Source organism: Salmo trutta, chromosome 26, assembly GCF_901001165.1.
Source record: "Salmo trutta chromosome 26, fSalTru1.1, whole genome shotgun sequence".
Lineage (NCBI taxonomy): Eukaryota > Metazoa > Chordata > Actinopteri > Salmoniformes > Salmonidae > Salmo > Salmo trutta.
Genome location: NC_042982.1, coordinates 29454616 through 29481738, shown reverse-complemented (window position 1 = coordinate 29481738; position 27123 = coordinate 29454616). Strand labels below are relative to the sequence as shown.

The 27123-nt window shown below is 43.1% G+C and overlaps 1 protein-coding gene across 1 annotated transcript; it reads left to right on the top strand.

Moving 5' to 3' along the window:
- Positions 1-51: 51 nt before the first annotated feature.
- On the top strand, positions 52-27123 carry LOC115163615 (uncharacterized). Its single transcript, XM_029715641.1, has 11 exons — positions 52-172; positions 7369-7482; positions 7880-8088; positions 13351-14374; positions 17162-17617; positions 18107-18206; positions 24597-24745; positions 24873-24985; positions 25466-25555; positions 25703-25825; positions 26729-27123. The coding sequence occupies exons 1-11, from the start codon at positions 118-120 to the stop codon at positions 26948-26950; spliced, it is 2655 nt and encodes an 884-aa protein (XP_029571501.1). The 5' UTR covers positions 52-117; the 3' UTR covers positions 26951-27123.

Here is a 27123-nt window from a genome sequence, read left to right as displayed (position 1 = left end):
CAACTTTCCCGACTATCCTCCGGTAGTGTCCGGTAAAAGGTAGAGAGTGACGTAAGAAAACCGGAAATGTGTTTATAACCTCAGCGCTCCGTGGCGTGTGCATCAGATGCTCCGGTCATGGCTGAGCTGGAGTCGCTGCATTTCTCCGTGGGCATCCTCGGGATCTCCGGCGGTAAGTCTAGATGATTCTGAATTCTAACTGATCATTTCTATTTCCAATACTTTTTATATAGCCTTAAACCATCTAAAGAAGTAGTCCTGTATTGCGATACATTATTGAGTTTATTGAGCTTTGAGACTTTTATCATAAAACAATACCTAGCATGGATAACCGACTATTGACTACTTCATAATAGTTCATTGATCGATAATCGAATCATATTCGATAAGAAAAGGAGTGGGAACTTTTATTTGTTGTTATTTTTCGTTTTATTTGGATTATCCTAATATGTCTCATATTGTGATCACACATTTTTTTGTGAAGGTTTATATAGTCGCTGTCTGATGAACTACATTTTTGCAATTCAAATGTTTGTACATTTATGAAGAAGTAACTCAACTCAATGTACTCTGCACATTTCATGACTCTAGGACCAAGAACATTTATTCAAAATAGTTTCTTGAAGTAAAAAAATGACATGTTTGTTAATGGGAAAATATGGAGAAAAAACAATTTCCTAAAAAGTTTCTGTTTTGGAAATACGAGGTTTTCATCAGACATCGTTGATAGTATATGTATTATAGTATACATGAATGTAGATGATTAATTAATTCGCTTATTATTTTATTTGGTTTTCTCAAAATGGCTTAATGAGAGACATGAACAGATGTGGCACAACAGGTCCCAGAGTGGGCGATCTTTTTTTCTTCTGGTGGTAAGCAGGTAAAACCACTGAACCTTTAAGAGTTGTCCTATTGCCTGGGGCAAGTAAACTGGGCATTTGGAAAGTTGAGCTTGCTCTAAAGTTGCCCCCGGTGATTTTTTTATTACTGAAAACAACACAACTAAAGAATTCCAGTAAACATAAAACTGAGCTTTCTGGTTAATCCGCATTGTTAAGTAAGTGATGGACAATTTATGGCATTTCTGGCAGTCGGGCAAGTTGAGCCTGCTCTGGGGGATGCCGCATTAGGCAGGTGATTTAAAAAACAATAACTGATCAGAAAACAATTCCAGTAGACTAACATAGGACTTGGGGCTATACTCTCCTTACCTGCTACACTGGAGTGCAAACCACGCCCAGGTTTCTCTGAAATAAATCAGAGGCATAGTCAGCTCATCCCACTAGATTGGATTTTTAGCATTTAAAATTAATTTCCTGAATTTTAAAGGCCTAATGTAGCTGTAAAAAAATAACTTATCTTAATATCAAATAATCTCTGGGCAACAATTAAGTACCTTACTGTAATAGTTTTCCATTAAAGGGATTAAAAAAAATATTCTCATGCAAAAATGTTGAGTGGGGAGTGGAAGGGCAACAAAGTGGTGCATTAACCACAGTGTGATCAATCCACCAGAGAAGAAGAGCCTAATGGGAGGGAAATGTAGCCTAACCTGAAAACTAGCTGTTATTAGCAGAGAGGTTTGGAATCGTGTAGAATGTCATTGTATGCTGTAGCGTTAAGATTTCCCTTCACTGGAACTAAGGAGCCTAACCTGAACCATGAAAAACAGCCCCAGACCTATATACCTCATCCACCAAACTTTACAGTTGGCACTATGCATTCAGACGGGTGGTGTTTTCCTGGCATTTGCCAAACCCAGATTAGTCCGTCGGCCTGCTAGATGGTGTAGCGTGATTCATCACTCCGTAAAACGTGTTTCCACTGTTCCAGAGTTCAATGGCGACAAGCTTTATACCACTACAGCCGACGCTTGGCATTGCGCATGGTGATCTTATGCTTGTGTGTGGCTGCTCGGCCATGGAAACCCATTTCATGAAGCTCCCGACTAACAATTATTGTGCTGACATTGCTTCCAGAGGCAGTTTGGAATTCAGTAGTGAGTGTTGCAACCGAGGACAGACAATTTTTATGCACTACGCGCTTCAGCACTTGGCTGTCCCGTTCTGTGAGCTTGTGTGGCCTAACACTTTACGGCTGAGTTGTTGTTGCTCCTAGACGTTTCCACTTCACAATAACAGCGCTTACAGTTGACCGGGGCAGTTCTAGCAGGGCAGACATTTTATAAACTGACTTGTTGGGAAGGTGGCATCCTATGACGGCGCCACGTTGAAAGTCACTGAGCTCTTCAGTAAGGCCATTCTACTGCCAATGTTTGTCTATGGAGATTGCATGGCTGTGTGCTCAATTTTAGACACCTGTCAGCAATATGTGTGGCTGAAATAGCCGCATCCACTAATTTGAAAGGGTGTTCACATAGTTTTATATACACTGCTCAAAAAAATAAAGGGAACACTTTAACAACACAATGTAACTCCAAGTCAATCACACTTCTGTGAAATCAAACTGTCCACTTAGGAAGCAACACTGATTGACAATAAATTTCACATGCTGTTGTGCAAATGGAATAGACAACAGGTGGAAATTATAGGCAATTAGCAAGACACCCCCAATAAAGGAGTGGTTCTGCAGGTGGGGACCACAGACCACTTCTCAGTTCCTATGCTTCCTGGCTGATGTTTTGGTCACTTTTGAATGCTGGCTTTCACTCTAGTGGTAGCATGAGACAGAGTCTACAACCCACATAAGTGGCTCAGGTAGTGCAGCTCATCCAGGATGGCACATCAATGCGAGCTGTGGCAAGAAGGTTTGCTGTGTCTGTCAACGTAGTGTCCAGAGCATGGAGGCGCTACCAGGAGACAGGCCAGTACATCAGGAGAAGTGGAGGAGGCCGTAGGAGGGCAACAACCCAGCAGCAGGACCGCTACCTCCGCCTTTGTGCAAGGAGGAGCAGGAGAAGCACTGCCAGAGCCCTGCAAAATGACCTCCAGCAGGCCACAAATGTGCATGTGTCTGCTCAAACGGTCAGAAACAGACTCCATGAGGGTGGTATGAGGGCCCGACGTCCACAGGTGGGGGTAGTGCTTACAGCCCAACACCGTGCAGGACGTTTGGCATTTGCCAGAGAACACCAAGATTGTCAAATTCGCCACTGGCGCCCTGTGCTCTTCACAGATGAAAGCAGGTTCACACTGAGCACGTGACAGACGTGACAGAGTCTGGAGACGCCGTGGAGAACGTTCTACTGCCTGCAACATCCTCCAGCATGACCGGTTTGGCGGTGGGTCAGTCATGGTGTGGGGTGGCATTTCTTTGGGGGGCCGCACAGCCCTCCATGTGCTCGCCAGAGGTAGCCTGACTGCCATTAGGTACCGAGATGAGATCCTCAGACCCCTTGTGAGACCATATGCTGGTGCGGTTGGCCCTGGGTTCCTCCTAATGCAAGACAATGCTAGACCTCATGTGGCTGGAGTGTGTCAGCAGTTCCTACAAGAGGAAGGCATTGATGCTATGGACTGGCCCGCCCGTTCCCCAGACCTGAATCCAATTGAGCACATCTGGGACATCATGTCTCGCTCCATCCACCAACGCCACGTTTCACCACAGACTGTCCAGGAGTTGGCGGATGCTTTAGTCCAGGTTTGGGAGGAGATCCCTCAGGAGACCATCCGCCACCTCATCAGGAGCATGCCCAGGCGTTGTAGGGAGGTCATACAGGCACGTGGAGGCCACACACACTACTGAGCCTCATTTTGACTTGTTTTAATGACATTACATCAAAGTTGAATCAGCCTGTGGTGTGGTTTTCCACTTTAATTTTGAGTGTGACTCCAAATCCAGACCTCCATGGGTTGATAAGTTGGATTTCCATTGATTATTTTTGTGTTATTTTGTTGTCAGCACATTCAACTATGTAAAGAAAAAAGTATTTAATAAGATTATTTCTTTCATTCAGATCTAGGATGTGTTGTTTAAGTGTTCCCTTTATTTTTTTGATATGTATATATATATAGTGTATGTATCTTTTGGTCACAGATACCTTAAGAAAAAGGTAGAGCGGATCAGAAAACCAGTCATTATTTATTTGGTGTGACCACCATTTGCCTCATGCAGCGCGACACATCTCCTTTGCATACTGTTGAGTTGATGAGGCTGTCAATTGTGGCTTGTGGAATGTTGTCTCACTCCTCTTCAATGTCTGTGCCAAGTTGCTGGATATTGTCGGGAACTGGAGCACGCTGTTGTAGATGTCAATGCAAAGCATCCCAAACATGCTCAATGGGCAAAATGTCTGGTGAGTCTGCAGGCCATGGAAGATCTAGTTAATTTTCAGCTTCCAGGAATTGTGTACAGGTTCTTACAACAGTGAGAACCTGAAACATTATTTCTTTTAACTAGGCAAGTCAGTTAAGAACAAATTCTTATTTACAATGAAAGCACAGAATCGTGTACAATGTCATTGTACAGTGCCTACACCGGCCAAACCCGGACAACACTGGGCCAATTGTGCGCCTCCCTATGGGACTCCCAATCACGGCCGGTTATGATACAGCCTGGATTCGAACCAGGGTGTCTGTAGTGATTCCTCTAGCACTGAGATGCAGTGCCTTAGACCGCTGCGCCACTCGAGAGCCTGAGTGGTGTGAGGTGAGGATGTGATGGCAGCGGATGAATGGCACGACAATGGGCCTCAGGATCTCGTTACGGTATCTCTGTGCATAAAAATTGCCATCGATAAAATGCAATTGTGTTCGTTGTCCGTAGCTTATGCCTGCCCATACCATAACCCCACCACCACCATGGGGCACTCCGTTCACAACATTGACATCAGCAAACCGCTCGCCCACACAACGCCATACACACTTTCTGAAATTCTTTGGTTGTGCAAACCCCAGTTTCATCAGCTGCCGGGTGGCTGGTTACAGATGATCCCGCTGGTAAAGAAGCCGGATGTGGAGGTCCTGGAGTGGTGTGGTTACACGTGGTCTGCGGTTGTGAGGCTTGTTGGACATACTGCCAAATTATCTAAAACAAGGTTGGAGGCAGCTTATGGTAGAGAAATTAACATTACATTCTCTGGTAACAGCTCTGGTGGAAATTCCTGCAGTCAGCATGCCAATTGCAGGCTCCCTCAAAACTTGAGACATCTGTGGCATTGTGTTGTGTGACAATCCCTGTGTAGGGTATGACATAGTGAGTAATCAGTTGTAAAAGGGTTTATTTTGGAAATTATAGGACCAGAGTTTTTCTAACCAGGTCACATAGTAATAAAAAACTCCTGGAAAAACTCCTGGCCCTAGGGAGAGTGAAAACTTTGTCTGAAGTACTTGATGTACTTGTTCATATTTATAACATTTTAAAACAAGACTAACAGGGGTTAACATTACACAGATAAAGAGACAACTGCGATTAGACAATAGAACTAACAGGGCTGCATCATAGGCCTATATAAATCTGTAATTAAAAGATTACAGGTGCATTAACACAGTTTAACCTACAGTACCAGTCAAACGTTTGGACACACCTACTCATTCCAGGGTTTTTCTTTATTCTTAATATTTTCTGAATTGTAGAATAATAGTGAAGACATCAAAACTATGAAATAACACACATGGAATCATGTAGTAACCAAAAAAGTGTTAAACAAATCAAAATGTATTTGAGATTTGAGATTCTTCAAAGTAGCCACCCTTTGCCTTGATAACAGATTTGCACATGCTTGGCATTCTCTCAAGCAGCTTCATGAGGTTGTCACCTGGAATGCATTTCAATTAACAGGTGTACCTTGTTAAAAGTTAATTTGTGGAATTTCTTTCCTTCTTAATGCGTTTGAGCCAATTAGTTGTGTTGTGACAAGGTAGGGTTGGTATACAGAAGATAGCCATATTTGGTAAAATACCAAGTCCATATTATGGCAAGAATAGCTCAAATAAGCAAAGAGAAACAACAGTCCATCATTACTTTAAGACATGAAGCTCAGTCAATGCGGAACGTTTCAAGAACTTTGAAAGTTTCTTGAAGTGCAGTCACAAAAACCATCAAGTGCTATGATGAAACTGGCTCTCATGAGGACCACCACAGGAAAGGAAGACCCAGAGTTACCTTTGCTGCAGAGCGTAAGTTAATTTGAGTTACCAGCCTCAGAAATTGCAGCCCAAATAAAAGCTTCACAGAGTTCTAGTAACAGACACATCTCAACATCAACTGTTAAGAGGAGACTGAATGAATCAGGCCTTCGTGGTCGAATTGCTGCAAAGAAACCACTACTAAAGGGCACCAATAAGAAGAAGAGACTTGCTTGGGCCAAGAAACACGAGCAAAGGACATTAGACGGGTGGAAATCTGTCATTTGGTCTGATGAGTCCAAATGTAAGATTTCTGGTTCCAACCACCGTGTCTTTGTGAGATGCAGAGTAGGTGAACGGATGATCTCTGCGTGTGTGGTTCCCACTGTGAATCATGGAGGAAGAGGTGTGATGGTGTGGGGGTGCTTTGCTGGTGACACTGTCAGTCATTCATTTAGAATTCAAGGTACACTTAACCAGCATGGCTACCACAGCATTCTGCAGCGATACGCCATTCCATCTGGTTTGCGCTTAGTGGGACTATCATTTATTTTTCAACAGGACAATGACCCAACACACCTCCAGGCTGTGTAAGGGCTATTTGACCAAGAAGGAGAGTGATGGAGTGCTGCATCAGATGACCTGGCCTCCATTATCACCCAACCTTAACCCAATTAAGATGGTTTGGGTTGAGTTGGACTGCAGAGTGAAGGAAAGCAGCCAACAAGTGCTCAGCATATGTGGGAACTCATTCAAGACTGTTGGAAAATCACTCCTCAAGAAGCTGGTTGAGAGAATGCAAGAGTGTGCAAGCTGTCATGAAGGCAAAGGTGGCTACTTTGAAGAATCTCAAATATAAAATATATTTTGAGTTGTTTAACACTTTTTTTTGTTACTACATGATTCCATTTCATAGTTTTGATGTCTTCACTATTATTCTACAATGTAGAAAATAGTCAAAGAAACTTTTTGACTGGGACTGTATGTCATCACTTTTAGTTGATTTAATTATTCCTGTCAATAATTTTGGATTGAAAAGGCCTAGGTAGCCTAGCCAACCGAAGTTTGAATGCAATACAATGCCTGCGCATGTAGTCGGACAGGAACTCGACCATAGGCTACTAATTGTGTGCACGTTGACCAATCATGAGGCAACATGTTTGCTCCCCCATTGTGGATTTGAGTGAATGTGGTCAGGTACGTCAGTCAAGTTGCGGTACAGAAACTTGGAGCTGTGTTCATGGGTTCTTGTCAAACAATTGGCCTTTTTTCTGAGTTGGTCTGGTCTAAAGCCTGCTGTGCTTTTACCTTGTGCTTTTTCTGTTGGTTTCTCCTACAGGTTCTCTGCTGCTGTTGGTGAATAACTATGGCAGCTCTCCTGACAAAGACTTCATCCCCCATACTGCACTCGGGGTGCTGCTGCTCATCATCGCTTCCCTTTTGGCATACTCTGGTAGCCTACCTACTGTTTATTACTCATATAAATCCTAACCATACTCTGTTACCCTTTCTATGTGCACTATTTCTATGCTTCCATTTCTTAAGTTTCGTTGTTGCGTCTTTTTCTTTCTGTTTTGTTCACCAGTTTCAAACAGCTTTAAATGCAATATATTGAACATATTTCCCAGCGGTTTAGATGGTACAATGATTCTCTACACTATACGTTTCTTGTTTTGACATATAAACAAATATTAGGCGAACAATTAGAATTTTAGCATCCAGGAAATGGCGGAGCACCATTAACTATGCTAACGTGGACTATGGCATGCGTTCATGATTTCATTGTATTTGAACGTGATATCAGCCAGAGATAAACAAATGTTTTTCCCTCCCTGCCTCCCTCCCACTAGGGGTGCGTCGCAGCCTATCCCAGTCCCAGTTGTTCTCCAGTGTGTGTCTGACCGTGTCAGCCCTGTGGTGTGGGTCTGGACTGGTCTACCTGCTCGTTGGGGAGGGGTTGGTGGGGACTACAGAGCTGAGGTCCTCTTTGGTCCCTGGCTTAGCAGCCTTCACCCTGGCCTTCCTCATACTGGCTACAGTATCTGTCCTCCAGAGAGAGGTGTGTGTAATTATCTACAGTATCTATCATATCTATCTACAGATGTACACTCTTAATTTGACCAGTTTTGTTGCAGGGAAATAATATTGCAGCAACAGGATTTTAACATTTAGTCCATTCACACTGTTCCGCCGATGTAGTGTTCCTTTATCGGTGGTTAGGCTATTAGCTGGGCAACATTAGGCTGCATGAAAAGTGCAATATTGTTTGTTTTTCTCAATCGCTTTGGCTAATTTAAAAAAAATAGTCTTAACATTCTCTGAACTGTAAGTGCAATTGTCACAACTGTTTTATGGGACATCACAACTCTATTGCGTGTCTGGAAAATGTAGTAACTCACCCAAAACATTTAACTCATGCTTCAAAACCTAGTTATTGTGTCAGTAAATTGTCCAATGCCACCAAAATGAAAAGTTTGGTCATTGTGTGAGCCGTACTGGTCAAAATGTTTCGATGTTTTTTCACCATGGCAGTCAATCCTGGAAGCATTTGTTATATACAAATTTCAGTTTTGTTAAACTTTTTTGTTGACACTGACTGCTTACTGTACTATACCAGACAGTCAGTTTCATCTAGCTGAATGCTATTGTCTCACACTGAGCTTTTTAGATATCGATTTCAACAGTAGGGAAAAGTTTACTGGGAACAGTCAATACTGTAGTACACAGAAAAAGGATATACACATTTGTATGAAAACAGTACACATTTGCATGTCCATTTTTACATATTTCTTACATGTAAAGTCATATATAGTGAACAGAAAATTTGCCACAAAATGACACCCCCCCCAAAAAAAACCCTGCAACAATGAAAAAACCTGCGGTAGTTCTGTAAAAAAACAATAAATTGTACCTCCTCACAGTACGTAACACTACAATTTCCCATCTTCTTGGTGGACATCCTGTCGCTCTTGTTGGTCTGGCCAGAGATTTTCGTCAACATCACATCTGATGCTTTCCCTTCCGATGCACCGGGGGAATGCATCTCCCTGATGGCGCAACCATCCCCTGCAGTGATCGCCTGTGATGTCCTCAGAAGCATCATTCATGGCATCAATCAGATACATCTGATCTTGTGCCTGATAGTCATATACTTTCCACCTACATGCTGAAAAAACCTCTTCTATCGGATTCAGGAATAGGGAGGATGGTGGAAGGAACTCCATTGTTATCCTTTCATGCGCAGCAAACCATTCCCTAACAATGTTGGTTCGGTGGAAGCTGACATTATTCCACACAATTACATAATTTGGCAAATCTAGTCTAACGAAACCTCTTTCGTGTTCTGGCATTAGGTCTCTGCAAAGTGTATTTAGGAAGGCAAGGAGGAGTTGGGTGTTATAGGGCCCAATGTGTGGAATATGTGTGCTCACACCATTCTCAGAAATGGCAGCACACATTGTAATATTGCCCCCACGTTGGCCTGGTGTGCCAATTGTGGCTCGGTGTCCAATGAGTTTGCGGCCATGTCTCCTGCCTTTAGCCAGATTGAACCCAGCCTCGTCCATAAAAACAAGAATGTGGGTCATTTCATGCCCTTCCAGCTCCATTATGCTCTATATAGTAACACAGAAACAAAATATAAAGTTAGTTTTACGTAACCTATTCTAGAATCAGACAGTTTAGTAAAGTAGAAATGTTTTCTGTTCTTATGGGTATCTACAACTTCCAGAAGTATATACAGCCATCATTGAAGTACAGTAAAATTCTGTACAATATACCATGTGCACACCAATGGTTTACATGGATATACTGGTACCGCAGCGCCTACCTGGACATACTGGTACCGCAGGTCCTACCTGGACATACTGGTACCACAGCGCCTACCTGGACATACTGGTACCGCAGGTCCTACCTGGACATACTGGTACCACAGCTCCTACCTGGACATACTGGTACCGCAGGTCCTACCTGGACATACTGGTACCGCAGGTCCTACCTGGACATACTGGTACCGCAGGTCCTACCTGGACATACTGGTAATGCAGCTCCTACCTGGACATACTGGTACCGCAGCTCCTACCTGGACATACTGGTACCGCAGCTCCTTCACTCTGTCACTATTCCTCTCAAATGGCACCTTGTAGAGTTGTTTCAGTCATCTGACTTTTTTCCAAAACTCTGTCTATAGTGGAAATGCTGACAGAATTGATATTTGCGAAGATATTGTTTTAATTTATGATTGCACTTTAGATTTCTTAGCCTGATGGAATTGTTGACTATGACCATGTTGCAAATTTCTTGTTCTTGCTGATGACTGAATACGGCTGCTCTGCCAACAGCATGAGGTCGTTGTGCAGTCCTATATACGTATATATGACGTGTAGAATTCACAAAGAGATCATGTTGCAGATAGTATATTGTATTCAAATTGTGCTGTATTACTGTATATTCCTCATACATATCTTACGGTACATTGTGATTTTCAGACTTGCATTTACCTTTACAATAGTTGCTGTATTGTTGTGAATGAAATGCTCTAACAAAAGTAAAGAACGAGTACATACCTGTTTTCCCTACGGAATGTTTGCACAATTGATGACACTGTGGACCTGTTTACATTAGGCTGTACTCTCCGACCAGCCTCTTCCATTGTCAGACCATGGTTTATGACACTGTGAAACTGTTTAAATTAGGCTGTACTCTCCGACCAGCCTCTTCCATTGTAAGACCGTGGTTTATGACATGGTCCACAGTTGAGGCTTTGATTTCATCAGGGACTCTTATTCTTTGCGTTCTACCTCTTCCTCTATTAAGTCTTCCCCTAACACCACCACCACACATTCTTACACATCTTCTTATTTCTCTTCCACCAGCATGTAACTGCTGTTCAGGTTTGTGATGTTCCTCCATGTTCAAAAATGGTAGTGATTGTGCTGTGGGCAAGCTCCATATATATGCTTCCAAACTTGATTGGTACGATTGTGATTCCTATTGCATTACTATGTCACCAGGCAGGTCATTTGACAATTTAGCAGACATCACAAACATTCCATGTCATAGATATTTATGGCCTTCCCTGTGGCTCAGTTGGTAGAGCATGGTGTTTGCAACGCCAGCATGGTGTGTGCAACGCCAGGGTTGTGGGTTCGATTCCCACGGGGGGCCAGTACAAATATATATATATTTTAAAAAATGCATGAAATGAAATGTATGCATTCACTACTGTAAGTCGCTCTGGATAAGAGCGTCTGCTAAATGACTAAAATGTTAATGTAAATTTATGGAATATACATGTATGTCCGACAGATTTTGATAATTTAATGGATCATTTTGCATGTGATGGCTCACACGATGAAATAATGTTTAGAAGTTGTGAAGATTATGACAATTTCACTGAGAATCAACTCATCAGTTTTGATCAGCCAAGTGCATGTAGTTATTGTGCAAATTGTAGACAATTGTACTTACTCTTTTGCACACGTGCCAAACACGTGCAATTTGCTTAACTTTTATGGGCTAGGTGGGATGCTAGCGTCCCACCTGCGGGACGCAGCCAGTGAAATATCAGGGCGGAAAATTCAAAAACAACAAAATGTCACAATTCAACTTTCTCAAACATACAACTATTTTACACCATTTTAAAGATAAACGTCTCGTTAATCTAACCACATTGTCCGATTTCAAAAAGGCTTTACAGCGAAAGCAAAACATTAGATTATGTTAGGAGAGTACATAGACAAAAATAATCACACAGCCATTTTCCAAGCAAGGACATGTGTCAATAAAACCCAAAACACAGCTAAATGAAGCACTAACCTTTGACGATCTTCATCAGATGACACTCCTAGGACATCATGTTACACAATACATGTATGTTTTGTTCGATAAAGTTCCTATTTATATCCAAAAACAGCATTTTACATTGGCGCGTGATGTTCGGAAAATGTATTCCCACCAAAACGTCCGGTGAATGTGCACATCAATTTACAAAAATACTCATCATAAATGTTGACAAAATATATAACAATTATTTTAAGAATTATAGATAGACTACTCCTGGATGCAACTGCTGTGTCAGATTTTAAAATAGCTTTACGGAGAAAGCACATTTTTCAATATTCTGAGTACATAGCTCAGCCATCACGGCGAGCTATTCAGACACCCGCCAAGTTCAGGGCAACCTAAACTCCGAATTAGTATTAGAAATATTCTCTTACCTTTGCTGATCTTCGTCAGAATGCACTCCCAGGACTGCTACTTCCACAAGAAATTTTGTTTTTTTCCGAAATAATCCATATTTATGTACAAATACCTCTGTTTTGTTCGTGCGTACAGATCACTTATCCAAAGGCATAACGCGCGAGCGCGGAACGAGAGACGAAAAGTCAAAATGTTCCATTACCGTACTTAGAAGCATGTCAAACGCTGTTTAAAATCAATCTTTATGGTATTTTTAACGTAAAATTGTGATAATATTCCAACCGGACAATAGCATATTCATTCAAGAAGAAAAAGAAGGAGGGGCGTGCTCGTGGGACCGAGCATATCCAATCCCTTTGTTGCCAGGCAGACCACTCAGTAACTGAGCTCCTATTATCTGCCCAGTGACAGGAAAATGCTCAAACCACTTTCTGAAGGCTTTAGACAGCCAATGGAAGCCTTAGGAAGTGCAACGTCCCCCACAGACACTGTAGCTTCGATAGAGAATCAAAAGAAGAACTACAATTCTCAGACTTTGCACTTCCTGCTTGGAATTTTCTCAGGTTTTTGCCTGCCATATGAGTTCTGTTATACTCACAGACACCATTCAAACAGTTTTAGAAACTTCAGAGTGTTTTCTATCCAAATCTAATATACTATGCATATTCTAGTTTCTGGGCCAGAGTAGTAACCTGTTTAAATTGGGTACATTTTTCATCCGGACGTGAAAATACTGCCCCCTAGCCCAGACAGGTTAAATGAATGAGAAATTAAAATCTGGTGTGAGCAAGAAACTAATTGTTCAGAGATTTGAACTTATTGTTTTGAAAAAAATAATTGTCATTCGAGAATTGAGCCAAAGCGATTGAGAACCTGCATCATCACTTGGTTATACCAGGTTTTCAGTGAAGTTAGGTGAATCCTGTTGTGCAGGAAAATTCGCAGCAACTACAGAGTGATTAAATTAGGATCCTACATCTGTATCTTTCTATCTATATAGCTAGCTAGCTAGCTAGCTAGCTGTCTATCAATTTGAATGGGGTTGAGGATTGAATAGAAGACACATTTTACATTGTTTGATGTAACGTATGGAAAATAAAGTTGTATTGTTGTATTGTAGGTGGTCCTGTTAATCATCTCCCTGTCTATCAGCCTGGCTTGTGGGCACCAGATCGCCGGCCTCTCCTCCCCGGGGTTCGGCCAGTCTGCCATGGCCGCCTGCTACCTGCTGGTCACCCTGGTGGGGGCTTACTTCGGCTGTGGCCGCCTGCTCTCCTTTATCACCCAGGGAAGGGTGGAGGCTCCCGGTACGGGGCTGAGAAGAAGGGCAGGGTGTCAGGGGTCAGGGGTCAGAGCTCCAGAGGACTGTAACGACGTGGTGCCTGTAGGCCTGGTGATGAATCTGCTGTCTGCTAGTGTAATAGCCTGCCCCCTACTGGCTGTGGTTCCTCAGCTCGCCCCGGGTCACGTCCCCTGGCTTTGGACGGCTGCTGTATTCCAGCTAGTTGTGTGTGTCCTCTCCTACAGATCCATGGACTCCCTGACCGCCACCTTCTACGGCTTCACCTCCATCCTGCGCTTTGCTGAGGGCTATAGCGCTCTCCTCACAGCCTTCTCCATCCACCCCTCCTCCCCCATCCCCTTTCCCGTCGTCTTCGCTGTTCTATTCTTCATCCTGGCTCTGTTCAGCTGTCAGAAGAGTCTAGCTGAGGGTCTCTACCAGCTGTTCTACGTGGCGTATACTATCGCCCTCGCAGCTCAGCCCTCCCTCTCCTTCCAGTCTGGGGCGCAGGGCGTCCAGGTGGCCATCTTTGTTGTGTCAGCCGTGATGTTACTGGTCACCTCCTACAACAACGTCTCGGCCAAAAGAATTCCTACGGGGGAGGGCGTGTTCAAGGCCCTGGTGACGCGTGTCAGCGGCCTGACTCTCCGCCCCCACGACAGACACAGTCAAGCTCCCTACCTGGGCTACTCCAGGTATGCTGACGCAGAGGTGTTAGGTCACGCCTGCTCTGTCCTCGCTGTCTTCTCCATCACGGCGTCCATGGGGGACCGGGCCCCGCTGGGCGTGCTGGTCCTGCCCTGGGCTGTGGTGGCAGGCGGCGTCCTCCAGCTGCTGGTTGGCTCCGTGGCCTTCTCCCGTGGTAAGACCTTAAGGTTTCACACAAGATTAACACATACCATTTGCAATTCTAATGTTGTATTTAGGAATTAGTAAAAATGCACTCTATACAAACTAGCTTTTCAGGTGTTTGTGAAAGCGAAGATGAGGTCGTAGAATGCATTTTTTACGTGTTACAATTTGTAATTATTGTATATCCAACATTTAATGTGTAAGACCAGCTCAGTTAATCTCTACCATTGTGACAATGAGTTGTCACAATGTTGCATCAAATGTACATGATCTTAGGGGCATTGGCAAACACAATGTAAGTAATTTAATTTATGTACCCCTAATTGCACCGAGTACATCTGTTTATCCTACAGCTATTGTCAGCAGTAATCATGAGCCTATAAACCAGAGTTACACTGTTAGCACTGAGGCGGTGTGCAATAGTAGGAAGACCACTTTATGCAGCTCATCCTGCACTATCAGCTCCAATGTAAATAACATGAGTAAGTCTACCTCTGATAAGCTTCCCAGTAAAGCATTAAAAACAATCCCATATTAACGTATATAGCCTAAGAAACAAGGTCCATGAAGTCAATAACGTGTTTGTAACAGATGACATTCATATTCTGACTATCTCTGAAACTCACTTAGATAATACCTTTGATGATACAGTGATAGCAATACATGGTTATAACATCTACCAAAAAGACAGAAATACCAACGGAGGCAGTGTTGCGGTCTATATTCAGAACTACATTCCTGTAAAGATTAGAGAGGATCTCATGTTAAATACTGTTGAAGTAATATGGCTACAGGTTCATCTGCCTCACCTAAAGCCCATTCTTGTGGGAAGCTGCTATAGACCACCCAGTGCTAACAGTCAGTATCTGGATAACATGTGTGAAATGCTTGATAATGTATGTGATATCAACAGAGAAGTAGATTTTCTGGGTGATTTAAATATTGACTGGCAATCATCAAGCTGCCCACTCAGGAAAAAACTTCAAACTGTAACCAGTGCCTGCAACCTGGATCAGGTTGTCAGTCAACCTACCAGGGTAGTTACAAACAGCACAGGAATTAAATCAACATGTATTGATCACATTTTTACTAAGGCTGCAGATATTTGGTTTAAAGCCGTATCCAAATCCATAGGATGTAGTGATCACAATATAGTAGCCATATCTAGGAAAACCAAAGTTCCAAAGGCTGGACATAATATAGTGTATAAGAGGTCATACAAGAAGTTTTGTAGTGATTCATATGTTGATGATGTAAAGAATATTTGCTGGTCTGTGGTGTGTAATGAGGAGCAACCAGACGCTGCACTTGGCACATTTTTTAAACTACTTATTCCAGTTACTAATAAGCACACACCCATTAAGAAAATGACTGTAAAAACTGTTAAATCCCCTTGGATTGATGAGGAATTGAAAAATTGTGTGGTTGAGCGGGATGAGGCAAAAGGAATGGCAATTAAGTCTGGCAGCCCAACTGATTGGCAAACGTACTGCAAATTAAGAACTAATGTGACTAAACAAAAGAAAAAGAAACTACACTATGAAACCAAGATACATTATATAAAGAATGATAGTAAAAAGCTTTGGGGCACCTTAAATTACATTTTGGGGGAAAAAGCCAGCTCGCCTTCTTCATTTATTGAATCAGATAGCTCATTCATCACAACGCCCACTGATATTGCAAACTACTTTAATGACTTTTTCATTGGCAAGATAAGCAAACTTAGGGATGATATGTCAGCAACAAACGCTGACACTACACATCCAAGTATATCGGATCAAATTATGAAAGACAAGAATTGTACTTTTAAATTCTGTAAAATCAATGTGGAAGAGGTGAAAAAATTGTTGTCTATCAACAATGACAAGCCACCAGGGTCTGACAATCTAGATGGAAAATTACTGAGGATAATAGCGGACAATATTGCCACTCCTATTTGCCACATCTTCAATTTAAGCCTATTTGAGAGCGTGTGCCCTCAGGCCTGGAGGGAAGCTAAAGTCATTCCGCTACCCAAGAATAGTAAAGCCCTCTTTACTGGCTCAAATAGCCGACCACTCAGCCTGTTACCAACCCTTAGTAAAGTTCTGGAAAAATTGTGTTTGACCAGATGCAATGCTATTTTACAGTAAACAAATTGACAACAGAATTTCAGCACGCTTATAGGGAAGGACACTCAACAAGCACAGCACTCACACAAATGACTGATGATTGGCTGAGAGAAATTGATAATAAAATGGTTGTGGGTGCTGTCTTGTTAGACTTCAGTGTAGCTTTTGACATTATTGATCATAGTCTGCTGCTGGAAAAATGTATTATGGCTTTACACCCCCTGCTATAATGTGGATAAAGAGTTACTTGTCTAACAGAACACAGAGGGTGTTCTTTAATGGAAGCCTATCAAATATAATCCAGTTAGAATCAGGAATTCCACAGGGTAGCTGTTTAGGCCCCTTGCTTTTTTTTTTAAATGACTGCAGAGCAAGGGGAACAACAACTTCAAGGTCTCAGAGCGAGTGACTTCACAGATTGAAACGCTATTAGTGCGCACCCCGCTAACTAGCTAGCCATTTCACATCGGTTACATGTACACACACATGGATTTAGTACTGTAGATGTAGATATGTGGTTGTGGTGGAGTAGGGGCCTGAGGGCACACAGTGTGTTGTGAAATCTGTGAATGTATTGTAATGTTTTAAAATTGTATAAACTGCCTTAATTTTCCTGGACCCCAAGAAAGCAGCAGCTAATGGGGATCCATAATAAATACAAATACAAATGTGTACATTTCCGGTAGGTAAGACCCTTGAGAGCATGGCGTTTGTCCTGTATGGTGTCATGTGGTCCATCTGGGGGCTGACGCGGTACGGCGGGCTCTATGGGGACACACAGGGATTCAACCTGGCTGTGGGCATCATCAGCTTCCTGTTGTTCAACAGTCTGGTGACGGTAGGAGCGCTGTTCCTGAGCGTAGCCTGGGTTGTCTATGCCGCGACCTTTCACCTCATTATCATCTCCTTCCTCCTGGACGCCATGGGAGCACTGCCTTATGGGTATGACATCGGGGTGTCGATCGTGTTTGGCCTGATGTCATTCTACTGTTTCCTGTCTGGTCTGTTCAGCCTGACCTTCCTGACCCCCCAGTTGCCCCTGGGACGGGCGTTAGTCAGGCTGAGTGGGACGGGAGGAGGAGGGAAGGACATCTGTCTTCATGTCCCCGCACGCAAAGCCACGGCCGTCCACCAGATAGCAGGTGAAACATAAGGGGGTACCTATCCTGGGTTCAGTCCCAAAAGGCACCCTTTTCGCTATCTAGTGCACTTATTTAAAGTAGTGCTTTATGTTATAGGGCATAGGGTGCAATTTGAGACAAAGAACTGGTCACCAACTCTACTCCTGGTGAAATACTGTGGGTGTAGGGTTTTGCTTCATTCCAGTACTAACACACCTGATTCAAAGTCCTGGTGAGCAGAATGCAGGGTCTCAGTGCTGGGCTGAAACAGCAAATCTGCACACCCAGTAGCTCTTCAGAACCATGACAACCATTGGTCTAGTCTAGTACATCATTCTCATGAAAACACTATGAATAACAGGCTGTGTGTGCATATTTGTGTGTGTGCATGTGTGTGTGTGTGTGTGTTGAGGCTGACAGGATCACTTTATTGCAAGTTCTTTAGGTCTTTAGTTAGTTGGGTTATTGATGTGTCTCAACCCAACTCTCCCTATCCCTCTGTGTCTCCAGAGATCATGAAGAGTGGAGGTATATGTGGGATGCCCACTGACACGGTCTATGTGCTGGTGGCAGCTTGTAACAGACCGGACGCTGTGGAAAAGGCCTACAAGTGAGTTTCAATTACACTGCATACTAGGTCATTATACGTACATTGTAAAAGATCATTTCATTAGATTAAATGAATAAACGTTGTACTCACAATGCTTCATAGTGGTAGACTGTTCCCAGATCTATTTTAGTTGTCTCGCCAACTCCTCTGTCACGACCAAGACAGTTCAAACAGATCAAGGACCAGGCTATCATGCTGCATTTAAACTAACTATTCTCCTTGTCTCTCCCTGTGTGCTGAAGGTGTAAGCAGCATGTTGTGGATGATCCTCAACTACTTTTCTCCTTCCCCCCCTTCTGACACCCAGGTGGCAACACGCATCTCTGCGTGCCTGGCAGATATCTCAACTTGCATGTCGGCCCACCACCTCAAGCTCAACCTTGACAAGGCGGACCTGCTCTTCCTCCCTGGGAAGTCCTGCCCGCTCAAAGACCTCTCCATCACGGTTGACAACTCCACAGTGTCGCCCTCCCATAGCGCAAAGAACCTTGGCGTGACCCTGGACACCACCCTGTTGTTCACTGCAAACATCAACGCATTGACCTGCTCCTGCAGGTTCATGCTCTACAACATCCTTAGAGTACGACCTTACCTCACACAGGAAGTGGCGCAGGTCCTAATCCAGGCACTTGTCCTCTCCCGTCTGGTCTACTGCAACTCGCTGTTGGCTGGGCTCCCCGCTTGTGCCATCAAACCCCTGCAACTTATCCCGAACACTGCAGCCCGCCTGGTTTTCAACCTTCCCAAGTTCTCTCATGTCACCCCGCTCCTCCGCACACTCCACTGGCTTCCAGTTGAAGCTTGCATCCCCTACAAGACCATGGTGCTTACCTACGGAACAGCAAGAGGAAATGCCCCTCCCTACCTTCACACTATGCTGAAACCCTACACTCTAACCTGAGCACTCCGTTCTACCACCTCAGGTCTGTAGGCCCTCCCAGCTCCCGCTCAGCCCAGGCCAAGCTCTTCTCTGTCCTTCCCCCAACGCTCATCTTCCGAAAACATCTGAAATCCTACCTCTTCAAACAGTATCTTAAATAATCCTCCTCCCCACCTCGACCACTTAACTAGCACTTGCACTTGGGCTCATTGATTTGAAAAATAAATGCTGTGCTCTTGGAAGGGCATGCTTTGAGCACTACTGAAAATGTTATTTACATGTGAAAAATGGATACCATATTACATTTTTTTTAACACATTTTTATTTAACTAGGCAAGTCAGTATATACTGCATTTGCTATAGGCCTATTGTTTACCTTTTTGTTGGTGACACTTTGATAACTTGATCACATGTAACTGTTTAAAGGACAAATCCACAGATGAAACGATAACAATATGGCCGCCCAGCCTCTGTTTTGGTAAAAAGCAGAGGGATGGGCCTGGAGAAATGGAACCACTCTCAGATTAATAGACAGCTATGGATGCAAGGACTGACCATCCATCATATCAAAATGATTGGTTTAACCATGTTATGAGGCTACACAGGGTTTGTTTACGTTTACAATGTTTACAAACATTGGAGAAAAACAAGCTAATATTTTAGGTTCTCATGGAGTGTGACAGTTGAGCTAAGCTCAAGAGTTATAAGTTATATTATTTAAGAATCAATGGATATACAGTACAAGTCAAAAGTTTGGACACACCTACTCATTCCAGGCTTTTTGCTTATTTTTACTATGAAATAACACATTTGGAATCATGGAGTAACCAAAAAAGTGTTAAACCAATCAAAATATGTTTTATATTTGAGATTCTTTAAAGTAGCCACTCTTTGCCTTGATGACAGCTTTGCACGCTCTTGGCATTCTCTCATGCTTCATGCTGGGAAAAGGCCTTAACCAACAATGCAGTTCATGAAATAGAGTTAATAAATATTTACGTAATAAACTGAAGTAAAAATAATAAAATCCATCAAACAAAAAGTAACACAGGAAATGTACATAACAGTAACGAGATATACAGGGGGTACCGGTACCGAGTCAATGTGCGGGGGTACAGGTTAGTTGAGGTAATTTGTAAAGTGACTATGTATAGATAATAAACACACAGCAGCAGCAGTGTAAAAACGTAGCAGCAGTGTAAAACAAAAGGGGGAGGGGGGGTCAATGTAAATAGTCCGGGTGGCCATTTGATCAGTTGTTCAGTAGTCTTATGGCTTGGGGGTAGAAATTGTTAAGGAGTCTTTTGGTACCGCTTGCTGTGCGGTAGCAGAAAGAACAGTCTATGACTTGGGTGACTGGAGTCTTTGACAATTTTTGGCGGCTTTCCTCTGACACTGCCTAGTATATAGGTCTTGGATGTCAGGAAGCTTGGCCCTAGTTAGGTACTGGGCCGTCCACAAAAGAATTTACAACAGATTGTCCATTTAAGTCTACAAAAAGTGTGTGAGTTTGAGCATGTGTCCATTAGGCCTATGGATTTTTTTAATCAGCATGAATTAGATTGAGCAATAAAAGCCCCACTTTTATTCCATAGGCTGGGATCTGCACTATGCAGCTGTTGCAAGAGCGCATTTTTCACTGGCTGTCCACTGGTTTCAAAAACAATGATTGATAGGCAGCTTGACCTTCTTGAATTCAACCATTATTGGGTTCAAATATACATTCAGATTTGTGAATAGCCATCCACAACAACCACAATCCGTAAAATGCAAATAGCTGAATGAGAGAGCAGCAGTGTGATTCACATCAATGCACTATGTAGATATCAATAATAAGTTATATCCGTATCGCTGTAGACTACAACACTGCTGTCATCTTCACCTCCAAGCGTTTATTCAAGTTGGATAGTCTTTGGATGGTGACCGCACCATTGGAAGACATAGCTTGGACTGTAACCTACAAAAGCCTATTAATGCTCTTTTCCAGCGATCTATCAAACCCATTTGGTGTGACATCATAGTGGTCTCTGACTTGTGGTCAGACTCACTCAGGTGGAACAAACTTAAACTTGCGCCTTTTTTCAATGCTGATTTGAATGTCATTGATAAAACAGAAGTGTCAAAGATTTTTTTCTGCAATCTTTTCTGAATTTAAAAGTAATACTCAAAGTAATCATTTTGTTTTTCAAAAGTATCTGTAATCTGATTACAGTATTTTGCTGGTAATGTAACGGATTACAGTAACTGTAAGCAGCATGTTAATAACATATTCTACTCGTCTCTCCCTGTGCAGGTGTAAGCAGCATGTTAATAACATATTCTACTTGTCTCTCCCTGTGCAGGTGTAAGCACCATGTTAATAACATATTCTACTTGTCTCTCCCTGTGTGCTGCAGGTGTAAGCAGCATGTTAATAACATATTCTACTTGTCTCTCCCTGTGCAGGTGTAAGCAGCATGTTAATAACATATTCTACTCGTTTCTCCCTGTGCAGGTGTAAGCACCATGTTAATAACATATTCTACTTGTCTCTCCCTGTGCAGGTGTAAGCACCATGTTAATAACATATTCTACTTGTCTCTCCCTGTGTGCTGCAGGTGTAAGCAGCATGTTAATAACATATTCTACTTGTCTCTCCCTGTGTGCTGCAGGTGTAAGCAGCATGTTTATAACATATTCTACTTGTCTCTCCCTGTGTGCTGCAGGTGTAAGCAGCATGTTAATAACATATTCTACTCGTCTCTCCCTGTGTGCTGCAGGTGTAAGCAGCATGTTAATAACATATTCTACTCGTCTCTCCCTGTGTGCTGCAGGTGTAAGCAGCATGTTAATAACATATTCTACTCGTCTCTCCCTGTGTGCTGCAGGTGTAAGCAGCATGTTAATAACATATTCTACTCGTCTCTCCCTGTGTGCTGCAGGTGTAAGCAGCATGTTAATAACATATTCTACTCGTCTCTCCCTGTGCAGGTGTAAGCAGCATGTTAATAACATATTCTACTTGTCTCTCCCTGTGCAGGTGTAGGCAGCAGGTTAATAACATATTCTACTTGTCTCTCCCTGTGCAGGTGTAAGCAGCATGTTAATAACATATTCTACTTGTCTCTCCCTGTGCAGGTGTAAGCAGCATGTTAATAACATATTCTACTTGTCTCTCCCTGTGCAGGTGTAAGCAGCATGTTAATAACATATTCTACTTGTCTCTCCCTGTGCAGGTGTAAGCAGCATGTTAATAACATATTCTACTTGTCTCTCCCTGTGCAGGTGTAAGCAGCAGGTTAATAACATATTCTACTTGTCTCTTCCTGTGCAGGTGTAAGCAGCATGTTAATAACATATTCTACTTGTCTCTCCCTGTGCAGGTGTAAGCAGCATGTTAATAACATATTCTACTTGTCTCTCCCTGTGTGCTGCAGGTGTAAGCAGCATGTTAATAACATATTCTACTTGTCTCTCCCTGTGTGCTGCAGGTGTAAGCAGCATGTTAATAACATATTCTACTTGTCTCTCCCTGTGTGCTGCAGGTGTAAGCAGCATGTTAATAACATATTCTACTTGTCTCTCCCTGTGCAGGTGTAAGCAGCATGTTAATAACATATTCTACTTGTCTTTCCCTGTGCAGGTGTAAGCAGCATGTTTATAACATATTCTACTTGTCTCTCCCTGTGTGCTGCAGGTGTAAGCAGCATGTTAATAACATATTCTACTTGTCTCTCCCTGTGTGCTGCAGGTGTAAGCAGCATGTTAATAACATATTCTACTTGTCTCTCCCTGTGTGCTGCAGGTGTAAGCAGCATGTTAATAACATATTCTACTTGTCTCTCCCTGTGCAGGTGTAAGCAGCATGTTAATAACATATTCTACTCGTCTCTCCCTGTGCAGGTGTAAGCAGCATGTTAATAACATATTCTACTCGTCTCTCCCTGTGCAGGTGTAAGCAGCATGTTAATAACATATTCTACTTGTCTCTCCCTGTGCAGGTGTAAGCAGCATGTTAATAACATATTCTACTTGTCTCTCCCTGTGCAGGTGTAAGCAGCAGGTTAATAACATATTCTACTTGTCTCTCCCTGTGCAGGTGTAAGCAGCATGTTAATAACATATTCTACTTGTCTCTCCCTGTGCAGGTGTAAGCAGCATGTTAATAACATATTCTACTTGTCTCTCCCTGTGCAGGTGTAAGCAGCATGTTAATAACATATTCTACTTGTCTCTCCCTGTGCAGGTGTAAGCAGCATGTTAATAACATATTCTACTTGTCTCTCCCTGTGCAGGTGTAAGCAGCATGTTAATAACATATTCTACTTGTCTCTCCCTGTGCAGGTGTAAGCAGCATGTTAATAACATATTCTACTTGTCTCTCCCTGTGCAGGTGTAAGCAGCATGTTAATAACATATTCTACTTGTCTCTCCCTGTGTGCTGCAGGTGTAAGCAGCATGTTAATAACATATTCTACTTGTCTCTCCCTGTGTGCTGCAGGTGTAAGCAGCATGTTAATAACATATTCTACTTGTCTCTCCCTGTGCAGGTGTAAGCAGCATGTTAATAACATATTCTACTTGTCTTTCCCTGTGCAGGTGTAAGCAGCATGTTTATAACATATTCTACTTGTCTCTCCCTGTGTGCTGCAGGTGTAAGCAGCATGTTAATAACATATTCTACTTGTCTCTCCCTGTGTAGGTGTAAGCAGCATGTTAATAACATATTCTACTCGTCTCTCCCTGTGCAGGTGTAAGCAGCATGTTAATAACATATTCTACTTGTCTCTCCCTGTGCAGGTGTAAGCAGCATGTTAATAACATATTCTACTTGTCTCTCCCTGTGCAGGTGTAAGCAGCATGTTAATAACATATTCTACTTGTCTCTCCCTGTGCAGGTGTAAGCAGCATGTTAATAACATATTCTACTTGTCTCTCCCTGTGCAGGTGTAAGCAGCATGTTAATAACATATTCTACTTGTCTCTCCCTGTGTGCTGCAGGTGTAAGCAGCATGTTAATAACATATTCTACTTGTCTCTCCCTGTGTGCTGCAGGTGTAAGCAGCATGTTAATAACATATTCTACTTGTCTCTCCCTGTGTGCTGCAGGTGTAAGCAGCATGTTAATAACATATTCTACTTGTCTCTCCCTGTGTGCTGCAGGTGTAAGCAGCATGTTAATAACATATTCTACTTGTCTCTCCCTGTGTGCTGCAGGTGTAAGCAGCATGTTAATAACATATTCTACTCGTCTCTCCCTGTGTGCTGCAGGTGTAAGCAGCATGTTAATAACATATTCTACTTGTCTCTCCCTGTGTGCTGCAGGTGTAAGCAGCATGTTAATAACATATTCTACTCGTCTCTCCCTGTGTGCTGCAGGTGTAAGCAGCATGTTAATAACATATTCTACTTGTCTCTCCCTGTGTGCTGCAGGTGTAAGCAGCATGTTAATAACATATTCTACTTGTCTCTCCCTGTGCAGGTGTAAGCAGCATGTTAATAACATATTCTACTTGTCTCTCCCTGTGCAGGTGTAAGCAGCAGGCTCAGGACCGGCCCATGTCTCTATGGGTGTCCTCTATAAACCAGTTAGAACCGGTCAGATCCCTGCTGTCTGCCCTGCTCTGGGACTTCATGAGCGCAGCATGGCCCTCCTCTATCAGCATGGTCATAGCCAGGGGTGGGTTATTAACAGTGTGTGTGTGTGTGTGTGTGTGTGTGTGTGTGTGTGTGTGTGTTTTGTGTATGTAGTGTTGTGTAGTGTATGTTAGTTATTATGATGAGTATGTCCTGTCTTCCCTCACCAGGTCCATGGATGGAGATGTTTGGTCTGGGGGAATCAGCTAAACACATCGGAACCCCTCAGAGCATTGCTATCAGGAACCCAAACTGTGCTGTGGCTACTCATCTTATCAACCTGGTACGAACCCTAACCATGACCACTGACCTCTATCCCTAACCCCTGAACTCTAACCCTGACCCTGATTGTGCTGTAGCAGCACACCTCATTAACCTGGTACGATCACGGATTAATTACAAAAGCCTCCACAGCTTTCTGGGACCAGGGTTGTAGTACATAGATACTACATTAAATGTATTTTTTATTTAACCTTTATTTTATCTGGGCAAGTCAGTTAAGAACAAATTATTATTTACAATGACAGCCTACCCCGGCCAAACCCGGACAACGCTGGGCCAATTGTGCGCTGCCTTATGGGACTCCCAATCACAGCCGGATGTGATGCAGCCTGGAAACGAACCAGGGACTGCAGTGACGCCTCTTGCACTGAGATGCAGTGGCTTAGACCTCTGCGCCACTCGGGAGTCCCTACATACATTATACAGTATCTAAATGGATGCTTGCCATTGTTGCCAGAGAATATTATGTTCTGTTCTGTAGGTGGGTCCCATTGCTGTGACGTCAGCCAACCCCACAGGAGAAGCAGACACCACACACCACAACCAGGTGTATGCCAAGCTGGGAGACAAGGTGAAATAGACACACAGACATATCATAGTTCAATTGAGTCAAAACTACATTTGGAAATGTAAAAAAAGATTGTGATTTTCTCACTCTCTGTCTGTCTGTCTGTCTGTCTGTCTGTCTGTCTGTCTGTCCGTTCATTCATCTGTCTAGGTGGATGGTGTGTTGTGTGACGGCCCGTCCCCAGAGAACATCGCCTCCACTGTGGTTGACTGCACCAAGATAGACAGCGGCCATATTGGATTCTTCCGAGTGGGCCTCATTCCCAAGTCTCAGGTAAAAACAAGGAGGCTAACATGACAAGAACCTTAAAACTGACACCAACCTGAAGCACCGACCGTTAACATGACATGACAGTAACACCACCTCATGTCCTGTATGTAATGGTTGTTGTGGTGTGTGAGTGCGTGTGTGTGTGTGTGTTTGTGTGTATGGGCGTGCATGCTGGGCCGGCTCTTGGTTGGGGGCCCCCGCAAAACCCTCGCGTGCAAAACATTTTAGTGGGCCCCCCCTTCTTGTCGGCGGAGAGAAAACATTTAAGTTTTAAAGTTAATTTCCTGCAATTCTACACATTTTGCCATGGGGTGAAGAGAAAATGTTGCAGTTTTAAAGCACGTTTTCTGCAATTCTACACATTTTGCCATGGGGCGAAGAGACAAATTTGAAGTTTTACAGCTATTTTCCTGCAATTGTACACATTTTGCCATGACTTACTCCATGTTAATATGAAATCTGAGTGAGAGTGACTAACAAAATCAATGGGGGCTCTCTGGAGGTCAGGGCCCCTGGGAAAGTGCACTTTGTGCTCGGTCTGTAATGGGGACATGATTACCACAAGTTTAGATGGTTGGCTAGACTAACTTACCAATCTACATTTTTTTGCTGACATGTGTTAATTGAGTGACTGTCAGTGACTGACATAACAAGAGTAAAACTGCTGATACACAACCAAATTTCGAAATTTCACCTTGTTTTCTACTATTCTAAATTGTGGTTGTTCCACTGGATATCATAAGGTGAATGCACCGATTTGTAAGTTGCTCTGGATAAGAGCGTCTGCTAAATGACTTAAATGTAAATGTAAATGTAAATGTGGTTGTGTGTCTGACTGTGTCACTTATATGTGTGTCTGTAATATTCTGTGTGTCTGTCTGTATAATGTCTGTAATATTCTGCCAGGTACTCCAGATCTTTGAGGAGGTCCAGAAGAGGCATTCTCACGGTCAGATTAACCCAGGGTTTGAAGCAGACCTCACAGAGCCTGACCCTAACCCTAACCTCACAGACCCTCAGAGGAACACAGAAGAAGACAACACAGAGTCTACAGAGTCCTCAACTGTTCCACCACCTACCCAGTCTCCTGCCAACATCGACACCTCTACACTAGCAACACAACCATGAGACTGCCCAAGCTACAGCTAGTCTGGCTAATACCTAACTCTCAAAATCCTCCAGACTTCATAGTCTGGAAAGGTTCTTTTGATGTTGTTGGCACGATGTATTGATAATGAAGGGGATGTGCCCTCCGACTTCAAGGCAGCATCCTACGCTGGTTGGATATCCCATTTTTGAAA

What these genes read in the sequence shown, in the direction of transcription:
- LOC115163615 (XM_029715641.1), top strand. Translation starts at nt 118, where the DNA reads ATGGCTGAGCTGGAGTCGCTGCATTTCTCCGTGGGCATCCTCGGGATC. An exon ending in GCTGTGGAAAAGGCCTACAA is followed by an intron (nt 18,207 to 24,596) that starts GTGAGTTTCAAT and finishes CTCCCTGTGCAG; the next exon opens with GTGTAAGCAGCAGGCTCAGG. An exon ending in ATGCCAAGCTGGGAGACAAG is followed by an intron (nt 25,556 to 25,702) that starts GTGAAATAGACA and finishes TCATCTGTCTAG; the next exon opens with GTGGATGGTGTGTTGTGTGA.